This window comes from Protomyctophum parallelum (genome assembly GCF_964188405.1).
Source record: "Protomyctophum parallelum genome assembly, chromosome: 12".
Lineage (NCBI taxonomy): Eukaryota > Metazoa > Chordata > Actinopteri > Myctophiformes > Myctophidae > Protomyctophum > Protomyctophum parallelum.
The window spans coordinates 50,006,635-50,021,737 of NC_139712.1; the positions used below are offsets into that span (position 1 = coordinate 50,006,635).

General features: G+C 45.0%; 1 protein-coding gene across 1 annotated transcript; it reads right to left on the reverse strand.

The window, feature by feature from the left end:
* Positions 1-711: 711 nt before the first annotated feature.
* On the reverse strand, positions 712-14,217 carry klhl15 (kelch-like family member 15). Its single transcript, XM_083777881.1, is given in 11 exon segments — positions 712-1,986; positions 2,174-2,210; positions 2,213-2,463; positions 2,687-2,877; positions 3,390-3,599; positions 4,893-5,054; positions 6,145-6,369; positions 8,649-8,837; positions 9,341-9,479; positions 11,482-11,591; positions 14,124-14,217. Coding segments are annotated over 10 exon segments (1,842 nt in total). The 5' UTR covers positions 11,502-11,591; positions 14,124-14,217; the 3' UTR covers positions 712-1,568.
* Between the last annotated feature and the right edge of the window lie 886 nt (positions 14,218-15,103).

A 15,103-nucleotide genomic window follows, 5' to 3' on the forward strand; every position in this document is an offset into this window, starting at 1 on the left:
ATTTTTTTTCTTCTTTTCCCTTATTTTTCTTGAGAAAGCTAAATGCGAAAATGTTCTTCTGACCCCGTTTGGCGTGACCTCAAGCCACGGACGCCGCACGCACCCACACTTTTCCCTTTGTTTGAGGGACACTGCTGCGACAGGCCAGGACCATGTCCTCCTCCTCGCCCTAAAATAAGCACACAGGGTCTCTAGTTTTAAAAGCTTTGCACGACATTAGCTCATTATAGTCTCACACCTGTAAACAACCTGGGCTCCTCCCACTGGAAGGAGTCAGTCCTCGCTGAAAGGAGAGCAGGGTGACGGGCAGACCTGTGGTGGACAGTCCAAAATGTATGATCGTCTGTTGGATGTCCAACTGTTACTGAATGTAGTGAAAATGGCAGATTTACGGTACGTGTTGAGCTGGTAGATACTACTTTTTCACTATTATTGATATACTTTGACTTTTCTGGAAAATCCTTTAACCCATTCTGACCTGAGATCAGATTCAAAAAATGTCTATTACATCCTGACAGTTTCATTATTAACCCATTCTGACCTGAGATCAGATTCTAAAAGTGTCTTTGATTTTTCAAAAATAGCAGACCTACAAGCTCGTATCGCGCCACTCGGTGGCGCGATATGAGCTTGTAGATCTGCTATTTTTCAATAGCTAAAGCATAACATGATGCTGACACCAAAATGGGTGCCCGGTCAGAATGGGTTAAATTGTTGTGATAATTTGTCTAAACAATGCATTGCTATTAAAAAGAAAACGTACCGTGTAATTTGTACTTTTGAATACTTCATTCAAAAGCGCATGCCTTTTTATTTCACTTTCAAAGGTGATTTTAACTTCACTTTTGTGAACCCCAGACAGTTTTTTAAGTTGCTTGATTCAGTATTTAGATATTTGACACGCCCACTTCCTATACAAACCCATTGTAACTTCAAACTTCAGTTGAACCATGTTAGAGGAATTGAAAACACATGTCCTTGGTTCTGGTGACTGATATTGTCCTAGTACGTGCAGATTATTATCATGTTTTTTTATGTTTTTCTTTTCTTTCGTAGTTTTTTTAGTCTTAGTCAACACAATTAACACTGAACTAAGAACATGTGTTTTCAATTAGTCTAGGTTAAAATAGAGTTTGAAGTTATAAAGGGTTTGTATAGGAATAGTATATCATATATAGTATATATTATGTTTTGTTAAATGAATATCAAATCTAAATACTGAATAAAGCAACCTCAAAACTGTCTGGGGTGAAACGAAAGCCTGAGTAGATGTTAAGATGACCCCAAACATGTTTCATAGTGAAATATGCCTTTAATACATAAGTATTATTTATTGTTATCATTATGATTATTTTAAGAAAGTGCTCAAATTTGACAGAGCAACTTTCACTTAGTAGTGGAGTAATATTTGACCAGGAGTATCTATACTACTTTAAGTCAAATACTGAGATTGAGTACTTTGTCCACCACTGGGGACGAAGAGGTGGGGCGGGGCATTCCTCTATCTTAAAAAAAAAGGAGGGGAGGCGTGGCGAGGATGGATGAAGAGGGGAGGTGGGGGAGGGGGCTCAGCTGCAGCGTCTCACGTGCTCCAGCACGTACTCGGGGAAGTGCAGACTGCACACCTGCAGGCCGTCCAGTTTGCAAGGCATCCTGGGATACTCGTCCTCCTTCCACTTGTTGTCGTCGGAGTCGAAGGTGAGGATGGAGTCACTGTAGTGGCCGTTGTAGCACAGGCCGCCCAGCACCATGATCTGCTGGTCCAGCACCGCCACACCGTGCCCGCTGCGCCCGATGGGCATGGACGCCAGGATGGTCCACTCGTCCGTCTCCGGGTCGTACACCTCCGTGGACGGGCAGCCCTGCGACTCGAAGGATGCGCGCAGGACCACGCACACGCCGCCGAACACGTACAGCTTGCCGTTGTGCGAGATCATCTTGTGGAAGCAGCGGGCGTAGTTCATCTTGGACTTATTCTCCCAGCAGCTGGCGTGGTGCCCGGCGCCACCGCCGCCGCCGCCCGACGAGGAGGAGGAGGAGGAGGAGGGGAGGAGCGGGCTGCGGCCACCGCGCGTCCTGCTGAGCGGGTCCGGGGTGCTCCCCACGGAGCTTCCACCTCCTCCGCACACCCCTGTGACTCCTCCTGCTCCCCCACTGCCACCACCACCACCACCACCACCACCACCACCTCCTCCTCCTCCTCCTCCTCCTCCTCCCTCCCGCCCAGGATCGAACACGCACACCTGCTTGGAGGTGGAGGACGAGGTGATGCCGCCGGTGATGTACAGTTTACCGTTGAGCACTGTGCCCTCGTGGCCGTACTTGTTGACAGGGTACGGATCCACGAACTCCCAGCGGTCCTCCGTGATGTCGTAGCGCTCCGTGGAGTAGAATGTCTCGTCGCGTGTGCGCCCCGCCACCGCGTAGATGAACTTGCCGATGACGCCGACAGCAAACTCCGACCTGGAGACAAACAAAAACAGGATTTTTTGTTTACGTATACTCGGAAAAGGGTGGCCTTTTATTGTAATTACATGATATTGGTGTGAATCCTATCCTTCCCTTCCTCAACAAATGGAGGTGTCGTCGTAAAATATTGAAATCGACATGAAACGGTTTGAGAACCTTTGCTCTAAACAAAGCTATAGGTCTGGCATACAGACAGGGACGTGAGGCTCCCTCTAACCTGGGCACAGACATGTCGGCCATGCGCAGCCAGGAGTTCTGCCGCGGGTCGTAGCGGTAGACCTTGGAGGATGCGTGGAACTCCCCGTCCGGCCCAAGCTCCTCTCCACCCAGCAGGAAGGCAAAGTTGTTGACGATGGCCAGGCAGTCCGGCCGCAGTGGAACCTGAGGGCCCTCCAGCTCCCACCACACCTAGAACAGTACGACACAGGCACAGTGGTCCCGTTAGATTACATACAAAACACACACAATAGGCAGGATTTCGTTGCCGTCTGGCAGAAACATCCGATCTCCATATTCTAACTTTTTGCGTTTATTCGTACATTAACGCCCTACTTGATAGATAATACACACAAAAGCATTGTTTCGAGCATCGCCGTGTTTCGAGCTTGTCGATCTGCTACCTTTGCTGTTCTTAACTAGAATTCTGAAAACTGAGGTTTCCTCCCGACAGCCTCCTCTGCTGCAGAGAGTATGAGTATAATTCCCAATTTCTCCGATAACTCCCTTGGAATGAAGCCAAACATTATCAATTATGTTTAGGTATTATCGAAACCCATTTTCTTGCTGTTCTACATATAGAATATAGCCGAGCAACATCTTCCATAGAAGACATGCTTGACTGGAATCCACATGACTGAAATCAGTCGTGATGACGGAGCTTTAATCCATTAACTCCTCTACTTTTGCAAACACGCAGGCACCTTGGGTCGGTGCAGCAGCAGGATCTTGCTGTTGACCATGCTGTGTCCGATCATGCCTCGGAAGACGGCGGTCTGCTGGCGCACCGAGCGGATGTGGTTGGAGCGCGTGTCCACCAGGGGCTGCTGGTTGACGTCGTGGAAGTAGCTGAGAGCCTGGTCCACCTCCTGCCGCAGCTGTCTGGAGTAGCGGTAGAACTCCGACGTCTTCACCTGCAAAAGCATCGTACAACCTGAGTGCCAAGTGGTGTGGTGTGGTGTGGTGGTGGACGCACAACCAACAATCATGTTTTGATGAGTGTTGTGTGTTTACACTAGACGGCGCTCTTCTCTAACATATGAGTCACCATTTAACCCTCGGTCATACAAGGAAACAGGAGACCACATGATCGCAAACTCAAGCACAGAGAAAACCTGTGTTTATCACTGGGGGGGGGGGGGGGTGGGGGTCGATCGTACTGCAGATAAATATTCTGTGACTACTTGAAATGTAAGGAACTGAATCCATTCTCTTTGGATCAAAAAGTAATCTCAGCAAGGCAGATGGCTTCTTGGTTAGAGTGGGTGGGTGAAATATTATCACATGGAAAGGTGAAATTACCTACCTAGGTTCCATCCTGGAGGCAAATCTTTCCGGTGATATTAAAATGGCCACCAACGTAATTAAAAAAAGTCAACCAAAGAACAAGATTCCTCTACAGGATCTCGTTACTGGTCAACAAAAACACCCTGAAGACCCTAACAGGAGCCCTTGTACAAGGTTTCTTCGACTATGCGTGCACCTCTTGGTAGGTACCACAGCACCTCAAAAGGCCCTAAAAACAAGGCTCCAGACTTCCCAAAACAAACTGGTAAGGTTACTACTTGGCCTCACTCCCCAAACCCACCTCACCCGTGCCCTTTTTGACAGGCTAGAATGGCTTAAGGTTGACCGATTACAGCATCTTGCAATGGGTCTGGTCCACAAGATTCACGACACCACCAAGATATTGTCGTCCACAGTAACAGTTTTTGTATCGAGTTGTGCTTTCGTTTGAAATGTACCTATTCTGCATACTGTTAATAAATCAATCGATCAATCCAATGGAAAAACTAAAAATCGCTGGCAAGGGGCTATATTTATTTCCTCTGGCAGTATATGAGTTCACCACAGATTATTATTCAATTATTCAAAGCATGTGCTCTGTCTGTTTGACAAAATATACCATCCAACAGCCAAAATCAGAATTGTGACCGATACTATAGTAGTAGTTATTGGCATTAAATCATGTTTTTTCATTTAAAGAAATCCCACGATTTTGCAACCCATTTTTTTTCACCCAGTGTCAACTATCTAATGTAATCCTGGGCTCTACACTCCCTCTGCCAACCTGGGGGAGAGCAACGGACTGACCTTATGCTTCCTTCTATGCACGAGGAGTCCAAGCCGCTTCTTTTCACCCGACACCTAACAGCAGCATGTTAACAATAATATTGATGCGCACACGTTTTGCACAAGTTCCCCACCTTCTCAAAGATGTTGGCGGGGGTCATGAGACAGAAGCGCAGTGACTGGACGATGGTGTCCGTGTGTCTCCAGCGGCGCCGGTCGTGTCTCAGCCAGGTCTGCACGGCGTCGTACAGCTCGATCTCTGGAAACCGACTCAGAGCATCACTGTCCAGGTAGGCCTGGGTGGGAGAGACGCACACACACAACAACAGTTAACTTGAGCTGTGTGTTTTCATAGGTCAAACCACTTCATGGAACACTGTGTGTTGTATCGATATGCCTTACTCATAGATTAGTTTTTGTGTTTTGAGAATAAAGGTTTCAATCAATCAATCAATCAATCAATCAATCAAAAACACCAGAGTTGCAGTCCCACAGGAAACGGAACTAGACGCAATCGCGTTTATTCTTTTCACTGAAACAGATTTCCACTGTGTTTTTCAGGCTCAGGAACACCAGGTCCAAATAGAATAATTTTCCCCCAACCCGGGGAGCGATAATTTAAAAAAAAGATAAGCCCGCCGCATGTCTTGATTGTCTTGACCAGCTCAGTGGCCTTGTGGTTAGAGTGTCCGCCCTGAGACTGGGAGGTCGTGGTTCGATCCCCAGCCGGGTCATACCAAAGACTCTAAAAATGGGACCCAGTGCCTCCCTGCTTGACACTCAGCATCAAGGGTTGGATTGGGGGTCCCTGCGACATACTAGCGTCATGTATTTGCACATCAAGCTGCCTCACGCTACAGAAACAGAAGATAGGCTCCTGCCCTATGGGCCTCATGGCTCGGCAAGGCTACTTACTTACTTTTATGTCTTGAAAAGGTACGAAAAAACAAGGGGTGAAATAAATTTGGCAGTCAATAGCCAAATTCCAATATCCGAAATCTCGGCCACTCGCTCACTCACACTCGCTCACTCCAGCATGGTGGTGTTACGGTGAAATTGGTGACCTGCTGAACTATGTGAAAATCTTGCAGACATCACATAATGTCAGTGTCCGAATGAAAATCGTTGCAGTTTGTTCATTAGCAGAGTTCAACCTAGCGGTATTCAGGCCACATATTTAAAGACCTCCAATAGTTGTGTGAAGTCTACAAGATGGTAACATATTTCGGCAGGTCACAAATTTCACCATAATTTGCCATGCTGGAGTGACCGAGTGGGAGTGAGCGAGTGGCCGAGATTTGGGGTATTGGAATTTGGCTAATGAGTTTTAAAGACAAGCTGAAAATGTTAACTTTCAAAAAACTACTATTTCCATGGTTACCGCACCTGCAATCTCTCCAGGCTGAGGTAGGACAGGAAGTCGGGCCGGCTCATGAGGGGGACAAAGTTGTGCAGGAGGAAGTGGTCGAGCTGCTCCTGGACGCCCTCCACGCCCACGCTGAAGTCCTCCAGGAGGCGCATCACCTCGGCGCAGTTCTCCAGGCAGATCTTGGCCAGCAGGAAGGAGCAGCAGAACTCCACCGCCTCCGTCAGCTGCACGTACATGGCTGCCTGCAGGGGGTGAGCGGAGTGAAATATCCCTTTAACCCATTCTGACCTGAGATCAGATTCATACGAAGGTTTCCGCCGGACACACACTGGTCTGATGAACCCATTCTGACCTGAGATCAGATTCTAAAAATGTCAGTCGCTCTTCGATTTTTCAAAAATAGCAGACCTACAAGCTCGTATCGCGCCACTCGGTGGCGCGATACGAGCTTGTAGATCTGCTATTTTTAAATAGCTAAAGCATAACATGATGCTGACACCAAAATGGGTGCCCGGTCAGAATGGGTTAAGGTTAGGTTTAGGCATAGTTGCAAAAACGGGAACTGTCAATGACAGCGACTACTAGCCAATCACAGCAAGGCTGGGACATTGAAATGTTGATAAGTGCATTTTCTCCTGATTTGTCCATTTTCGTATGAAAATCCTGGGTAAGATTGTGTGGCTTGTGACGATCGGGTTCAATATTTAGTTCAGTGACCACAGGGCTAAAGAATTGCTCAGAAGTTCACGTTCACTCTTCCATTGGAAATAAGATAGACTTCAACCTGCTTAAGATACGGGAAGTAAACCCGTATCTTATTTGTCTTGGGAAAAGGTGCCACAGTGGCTAGTTAAGTGTAGAGGATAGCTGGAGTCATGGATTTAAATGCAATTACTGTAGGTGAAGAAACACGGGTTAAAAGAATACTTCACCCAAACAATTAATGGATATTCATTAAACTGTGAGAGTTGTTTTCGAGTTTATATAATTCTTTTATATATAGTTTTGGCTTTGGTTTGCAGCGGGGACCACAGATATTAGATTGGCTTTGAAGTAGAGACACACAGAAAGCCCAGAGGCATAGTAGAAGTGAGAGAGTAAAAGAGTGAGTGGAGTGACGGCCAGGGATTAGCTTCGTATGCAGGGATTTAGGATGCCTCATTTGTTGCCGTTTGCAGTGGAAAGGAGGTGCAGAAAGGAGGCGTAGGTTATTGACAGTGACAAAAGCTTAGAAGCGCTTGAGAGCTTGTGGAGAATACATTTTTCTCAACCTGCAACCAAAAGAGCGCAGTGGCTTCCAAAGTAGTTTTCAATACTGGCACAGCAGTAGCTATGATCAGCACTTCCCTCAATGCATCCTATTTAGATATGCAAGCTAAAACAAGAGGGGATGCACAAGCAGATTAGACAGACCCATGGACCAAAATGCGGAAACAACAGTCAGACATGCGGTCAGACATGCGCTGCTCCCGTGCTTGCGGTTAGGTTAGGGTTTGAGGTAGGTTGTCGGTCTACAGTCGGACCATTACTATGTCTAAACTAAAGCCTGTACCCCGTACTGCCTTATGCGTGCTGTATTTCACATTGAAAACAGCAGATCTACAAAGTTGCGACACGTTGTGAGCTTGCAGATCAACTATTTCCGGTGTCACTGGAGCTGCCTGCCTTTCCAGGGGAGGAATCCAGGGAGTCCCCAGCTAAAGTAGTTAATGTAGCATCACAAATCATCACCACCACTTTAACCCTTATATGTTGGCTATTCAAAAATAGCAGATATTTTTTAACATAATTTTGAAAGTATTAGATTTTTAGTAGATTTTTCTTCTGGGGTCTCGGGTGTAACTGAGATCTCCTATACTTATAAGGAACCGTCAGAGGAGTCTATAAGGGCTTGTATTTGGAGAGGCCTTATAGCCAAAGGAACTGCATTTCTTCTTAGGAGCTGGGGAGGGAACGGAGCTGGTCACGTTTGCATCTAAAGCCTGTCTCTAATAATAAGCTTTATTTGTATAGCACCTTTCATACAGGGTTGCAGTTCAAAGTGTTTCACAGGCAGGACATACATCAAGTGCTTTACAGTTAGGTCATAGGTTAACATATCGAACACAATACAAGACAAGACAAGACAGTGCATGTGCATAAAGTCAGCCATCGAAATAAAAATAGGCATGAGAAGGTCAAGCATTTAAGATATTTGTTGAAAGATAATAATAAAATAGATACCTCCTTTCTTATGCTTTCCTTCATTCTTAATGATGTACTAACTCTGCTCTAATGCTCTGTGCGCCGTACTTTATAGGGTGATGTGATGTCATGGCCTGACGTCATGCTGTGGACTGTTTCCATGACAACACCTGGCACAATAATTTTTAAGATGAGAGTCCGTGGCCAAATACATATCGATTTGGGGGTCCAACATGACATGACAAAGTTTGCGAACCACTGATTTTAGATAGAAGAACAGTGAAGACTGAAGGAAGGTGCCCCAGCAGCCCATATTGAGCTGTACATTTGAGTTTACCTGCAGAATCTCTTGGACGGTGGGCATGCTGAGCTCCAGAGAGCCGTAGTACATGAAGCGGAGCACGTGGCCGAACCCGGCGGCCGTCAGCCCCTTCATGTGGATCTTGTCCTGGTCTCTCTCCCTCATGTCTGCCGTGAACATGACCCGGAAGTAGTCGCTCTGGGTGGCCAGGAGGGCCTTGTGGGCCTTAGGAGGAAAAAGAAAAAAATGCTGTCAAGACTCAAAACTTCATCCAGCCACCAGAATGTTGGGAAGAGTCACCTCAATAATGTCTCATATTTGTATGTGCAAGTGAGCCTCACACAGTGCATTAGGACATCGATCCTCGTACGAGAACCGAATGTTCAAAGCGGATCAAGTGATATGAGAACTGAGGTTCATAACAGATCAAATGAGGACATTGTATTGGTCCTCCTGACTAGAGCTACTTTAATAATAATAATAATAAAACTTTATTTGTATAGCACCTTTCATGACATGAAATGCAGCTCAAGAGCTAGAGTTTTGTATTCAGGTTAGAATTCAGGTTAGTTAGTTCATTTAGTTTGTATTTTCAAATCAAGCCATGCTTGAACACCTTAAGCTAGTCTACACTCTACAGTTAAGACAAATAGCAAAAATGATATATACGAGCTCACATTGTTTTCGGCTATTATAGTAATACACACTGTGTGTGTGTGTGTGTGTACCTGGAAGTGGTGCTCCTCTATGAGCAGGGTGACATCCAGCAGCAGCCGCTCCTCGTACAAGGCCCGGAACCCTGACGACACACTCCCATCATGCACCTGTGACAGGTACACCTCCACATCCCCCCCCGACATAACACACCTGGGAGGAAGACCACCGAAGCAGATGGAGTGAAGAGGGATGGCGAGAGAGAGAGAGAGCGAGAGAGAGAGAGAGCGAGAGAGCGAGAGAGCGAGAGAGCGAGAGAGAGAGAGAGCGAGAGAGCGAGAGAGCGAGAGAGCGAGAGAGCGAGAGAGCGAGAGAGAGAGAGAGAGAGAGCGAGAGAGAGAGAGAGAGAGAGAGCCAGAGTGAGCCATATATCACTGTACACAGCACAATACCAAAAAGGGGTTCCCTTCCATCCTAAATGGGTTAAAACATGCAATATGGAATGCATTATTTTTATGTCTTATTCCTGCAAACCACATACTAGTTACTAGTGTTATGTTTTATACAAACAAAAGGCCAACTGACCCTTAAAAAATGTGTTTGTCATCAAGATTACTATCATTTCAAACTGCCCTGCCCATCCAGCACTATAAAACAACTCATGTGGCAGTGCCAAATAACAACATAAGGGCTGTTGAGTGCAGAGAGGAATAGCTTGCACTCGCAGGATAGCTACAGTTGCCAGTGTTGTCACAAAGGTCCATTTATTTCCCCTTATCTGGCTTGAAGGTGTTAATTTGCTAAATCAGCTTGTTTGGGCTTTAACTCAAGCCCTTGACTCTCTGTAAGCACAAGTTTAGAGACAGCGCTGTTTAAAGGTACGGAAATGTGACTGGATTGGGACTACAGAGATTACTTCAGCACAAACGCGTCTCTCTCAGAAGAGAGTCTCTCTCAGAAGAAAAACAGTGTGCTGGAGTGGGCTGTGACTATGAGGTCCGGAAGGGCACTCAATAGGACGTTCAGTTTTAACAACTCAGCACTTCAGCTACTGCAAGCAGATCAAGCTATTCATCTCGGAGAGTCGAATGCACACACAGTATGCGTCACAATTGACACATACGCTGTATGATGTAATTGGCCTATTCTGCTCATTGCTTACATAAACATATTGTTACTGTCGGGCAGGAAAAAAAACCCTTATCTCATCCATATTTAAACTTTGTGTTTTTACGTAAATTAACGCCATACTTGATCATATTACAGCGTCACATAAAAGTAGCAGATCCACAAGTTCTTTCGCACCGCGTTTCAAGCTTGTCGATCTGCTACTTTTGGACTTTTTTAGTTTTGGACATATGAGGTTTGTCACTGGACATGCACGTTTCCTGAAATAAATAAAAACATCTCCATCCCACACTCCGTCTCAACCCATATGTGACCATCTGAACACAATAACCCCAGCCTCAAAATAATTAGCAGCATGCCTTGCCTAATGCCCACACACACATGCGTGAATGAGTGCAAGCATACACGCAGAAACCCAACACAAACATCTTTACTTAATTTCAACTAATTCTCTCCACACCTACACATACTGTGACATACATGCACTGATGACTGTAGAAAATAATACCAGCCACTCATACCAGTGAGTGCTGGTATTCTTTTCTACAGTCTGTATCTTCCAGAAGCGTGCACCTGTGACATGACGACGTGGAAATACTCAACAGAGTGCTTGCTTTTGCTTTCTTCTTCAAGATACATGCACTGACAACACAATGTTCAAATGTGCACCAATTCTACCTTTCTACCTTTAACCCATTCTGACCTGAGATCAGATTCATACGAGGTTTCCGCCGGACACACACTGGTCTGATTAACCCATTCTGACCTGAGATCAGATTCTAAAAAATGTCAGTCGTTCTTCGATTTTTACAAAAATAGCAGACCTACAAGCTCATATCGCGCCACTCGGTGGCGCGATATGAGCTTGTAGATCTGCTATTTTTCAATAGCTAAAGCATAACATGATGCCGACACCAAAATGGGTGCCCGGTCAAAATGGGTTAAATCCTTTTCTTGCACATAATAAATGAAAACACATGCACGCACACCACAGAAAGGAACAAAAAGACTAAATGTACACAGGAGTCGGGCACAGTTATCCACAATCGCGCACGTACAGTACAGCACGCGCACAATGCACACTCACCTCTGATTGGCCACGGGCATGTCAGAGGGGGTTGTCCGAGCCAATCAGAGGACAGTGCCCCTTGTGTCCAGGAGATTCTAACAAAATCCCTTTTCTGAGGGGTCAATCACCTAGACGACGTAGCCAAAACAATGCTCACGTTAAAGTGTGACCTCACACGCTAGTCTAAACAGCAAGGCATTGTATGATTATATTAATCATTCATTTATTGATGATCATTTTTCATTTCAGCATTGTTGGACAGATAAGTGAAGGGAGACAGGAAACACCGTGAGGTGTTTTGAATCTGGGACGTTGCAATCATGTGGCCAGTGTTGGCCGCAAGCAACTTGCTACTGTATAATGCTATATATATCTGCATCTAAGTTACAATACCAAACCTTGACAGACATGCCATTCATCCAACAGAAAAGTCCTATCTGATTGTATTAAACAATATTAAACTCACCAATATTGAACCTGTATGGAAAGCTTGGGTTATCCTTTTACTCAACATCCTGCTACCTCCTGCATATCCATACATTATGCGCAATTTTGAAACAGATAGTTTAAAGTTGATTAATACAATCAAATAGGACTTTTCTGTTTGATGAATGGGCTGTTTGGTATTGCAACTTAGATGCAGATAGGAATGCATGAATACCAAATGAATTGCCCTTTTACCGACTCGCCCCGGGGGGGGCGTACAGCCGGCAGAACTGTGCGGCGTGGTATTCCTAAAGTAAGTAAATGATGCTTAAACGGTTAAACCTAACCTTATTCCTAACCTTAACCTCAATAAAACTAATGACTAAACCTAACCCTATACCTAAACTTAACCCCAGTAAAACTATGCCTAACCCTAAACTTATTTCTAACCTTATTCTCAGTAAAACAAAATGAAGAATACAAGAACCGCGGCACCAAGCGGTCGGCGAAAGAAATCGCAGGGCGAGATGGTTTAGGGGCGACCGTACCCGATACCGAATGCATTATAGCATCTAAGTTGCTTGCGGCTACCAACTCATTGAACAGGCAGGGAACCTGATAGAATCATTGTAGATGGAACATTGTAGATAAATATATGTAATCAAACGTTATTTTTTCGTGGGCATACGGTATTGGCTGTGGTTTCAAACCCAAGGTGTATCAAAAAGGTTCAAATTCAAATGATGATTGTATAATAATAATAAAACATTTGAGTCAATTCCAATTTCCCATAAACACATTGACAGGGAATACAGCTAAAACATAATTAACCTTGTAAGTCTGGAGCCTTCAACAGGTGGTCTGGGACCCCTAGGGGGCGAAGTGTTGACCGTTTGACACACTGAACTACTTGCTACTACAGTGACAGTTCCTATCACACTCATCTTTGTGTGATAGGAACCTTTTTTTACATTATCCACTAGAACCCTACGTAACTCTGTTCTGAGAGGAACATTAGCCTACAAGGTCACAAAGCCTTGCCTTTGGACAGGTTTGTTGTAGAGCTAGAGGGAAAAAAGAAGAACACCAAGTACAGAGCCTAAGTATTGAGGGTTTAAGCTGTCAAAAGTCTGAAATAAATAGAAAACATTGATTCGGATTTACACAACACTGATTATTAGTCTATGAAGACAAGACATCTATGAAACCTATGCAAAAGTTGATTGTGCAACAAATTGTTGGGGGTCCCTGCTTCATCACTCTATCGGCTGAAGGGGGTACTTGGACTGAAAACGTTAAAGATCCCTGTTGCAAGTACAAAGTTGCATTACAGTAGTGTGAGGCTGACAATGAGTGACACGGACTCAGTCATACCGTGACAGGTGAGATGGGGGACAAGTGACAGCGGGGTTGTCCACTCTGTGATGTGGAAGGACGGTTCCTACCTTTTGGAGCCTGGGCCAACAATCACAGGCTTCTCTAGCAGGGCGCTAAGGGGACGCTCACATTTCCTATGTTTCCCTAGTTCTGTTAAGTTAAGAGAGACAGACAGCGTCACAGGCTCACAGCAAACATAAACTTGACAGGAAAAAAGGGCGAATGAGGAGAGGACAAGAAGGAGAAACAACAAACGTGCACCCTACTATTGTTATTTGTTGGCAGTGCTCCCACAATCAGAATTATTGTAGCCATGTTAATGTTTAAATGAAACCGAGGTTTAAAAACATTGACGCTGCAAATAAGTGGGTCTTAGTTATTTCGAAGTGAACAGGTCAAATAAACGGCATCTCACAATGTGAGGTACATTTTCATTCAGTGAACAACGGTTTTTGTTTTCCACAGAACAAACATAATAATCACAGCTCTCTCTCAGCTCAAATGAATGGTGTTGCATTACTAACTGGTCTCTATATATAAAATAGATGCTCTCTATAATATCAAATATGTGTGATTATTGGCTCACGCGAGCAATTCAGCTGCATTGATTTCTATTCATTGTATTGGTGGATGTTCCCACCTGACCAAAGCAACCTATACTAAAAGCAGCTAAAGCTGCTAAAAGCCTATTATAATCCGTAGTACTACGGTGCCGCAGGCCGACAAGAACAGATCTCCAAGCCAACAACGCATCCGACACGCGTTGGAGATCTGTTCTTGTCGGCCGGCGACACCGCCTTGCGACGGAGCACCGGCATAATAAATGAAAGCTAACAATTCGCTCGTCTCTGTCTCACCTCGGCGATGCGAATGCAGCGAATCCCCACCGCAACCCCTCTTGGACCAGACGGGTCTGGAGCCGTCAGACATCGAGTTGCTGCCTGGTTCGAGTCCCGGGATCAGGAGAGCGTCGACATGTCGTCCGCGAGACGTTCGCCAGCTCCCCAGCTCGAAGCCCGTGAAATCGGCCGTAGTTTTTAAATGGATAACAAACCACAGCCGTCCATACACTGTGCGGTCGCCATCTTCTGCACCGGCGTCATTTCCCTTTCGGGCGGAACTGAACTGGAAGGGCGTTGCGTCGGCAGTCAGTGAGTGAACCCACCTGTCACTCAAAAGCAGTAGGCAGGCTACTTCAGTTATAGCTTAATAATAATCATAATAATCAATAATCATAATAACATAACTTTATTTATTCGTATAGCACCTTTCATGGCATGATATGCAGCTCAAAGTGCTTTACAGAGCAATAATGAAAAAAAGAAAAGCTTTAATACACACACCTGTCAGTGCTGTCACTCAGTGTCACTCAACAAAAATACTTCAGTTATAAACACTATTAACAACAATAATTCAGTCTTGAACTACAGATTCAAGAATACAGTTGTTCCTTATACTTTAGTCTAGATTAAACGTTGTTTTAAAATTATGTTGCTTTGTACCGCCCAGTTAATATTTTTAAAAGATGCATTTATCTGTCCTCATGAGGATTATTAAGGCTAGGCAATTTTCAATCTGATGATGGACCCAAGAACAACAATACCTCAGTTATAAAAAATAAACAGTATAGGCCTACACCCATCTGCACTAAACAACAATAAATACTTCAGTTCAGCTATAAACATACACATGTCACTCATCAACAATACTTCACAGTTATAAACATATACACCCGTCAACAACAATAATCAGTTATAAAGCCTGCTGGCCTGGGCTGAGCGGTCCAGAGGCCGGTAATCCAGCCGCGGGTCTCTCCTTCATTGTCTCCACCAGGCCG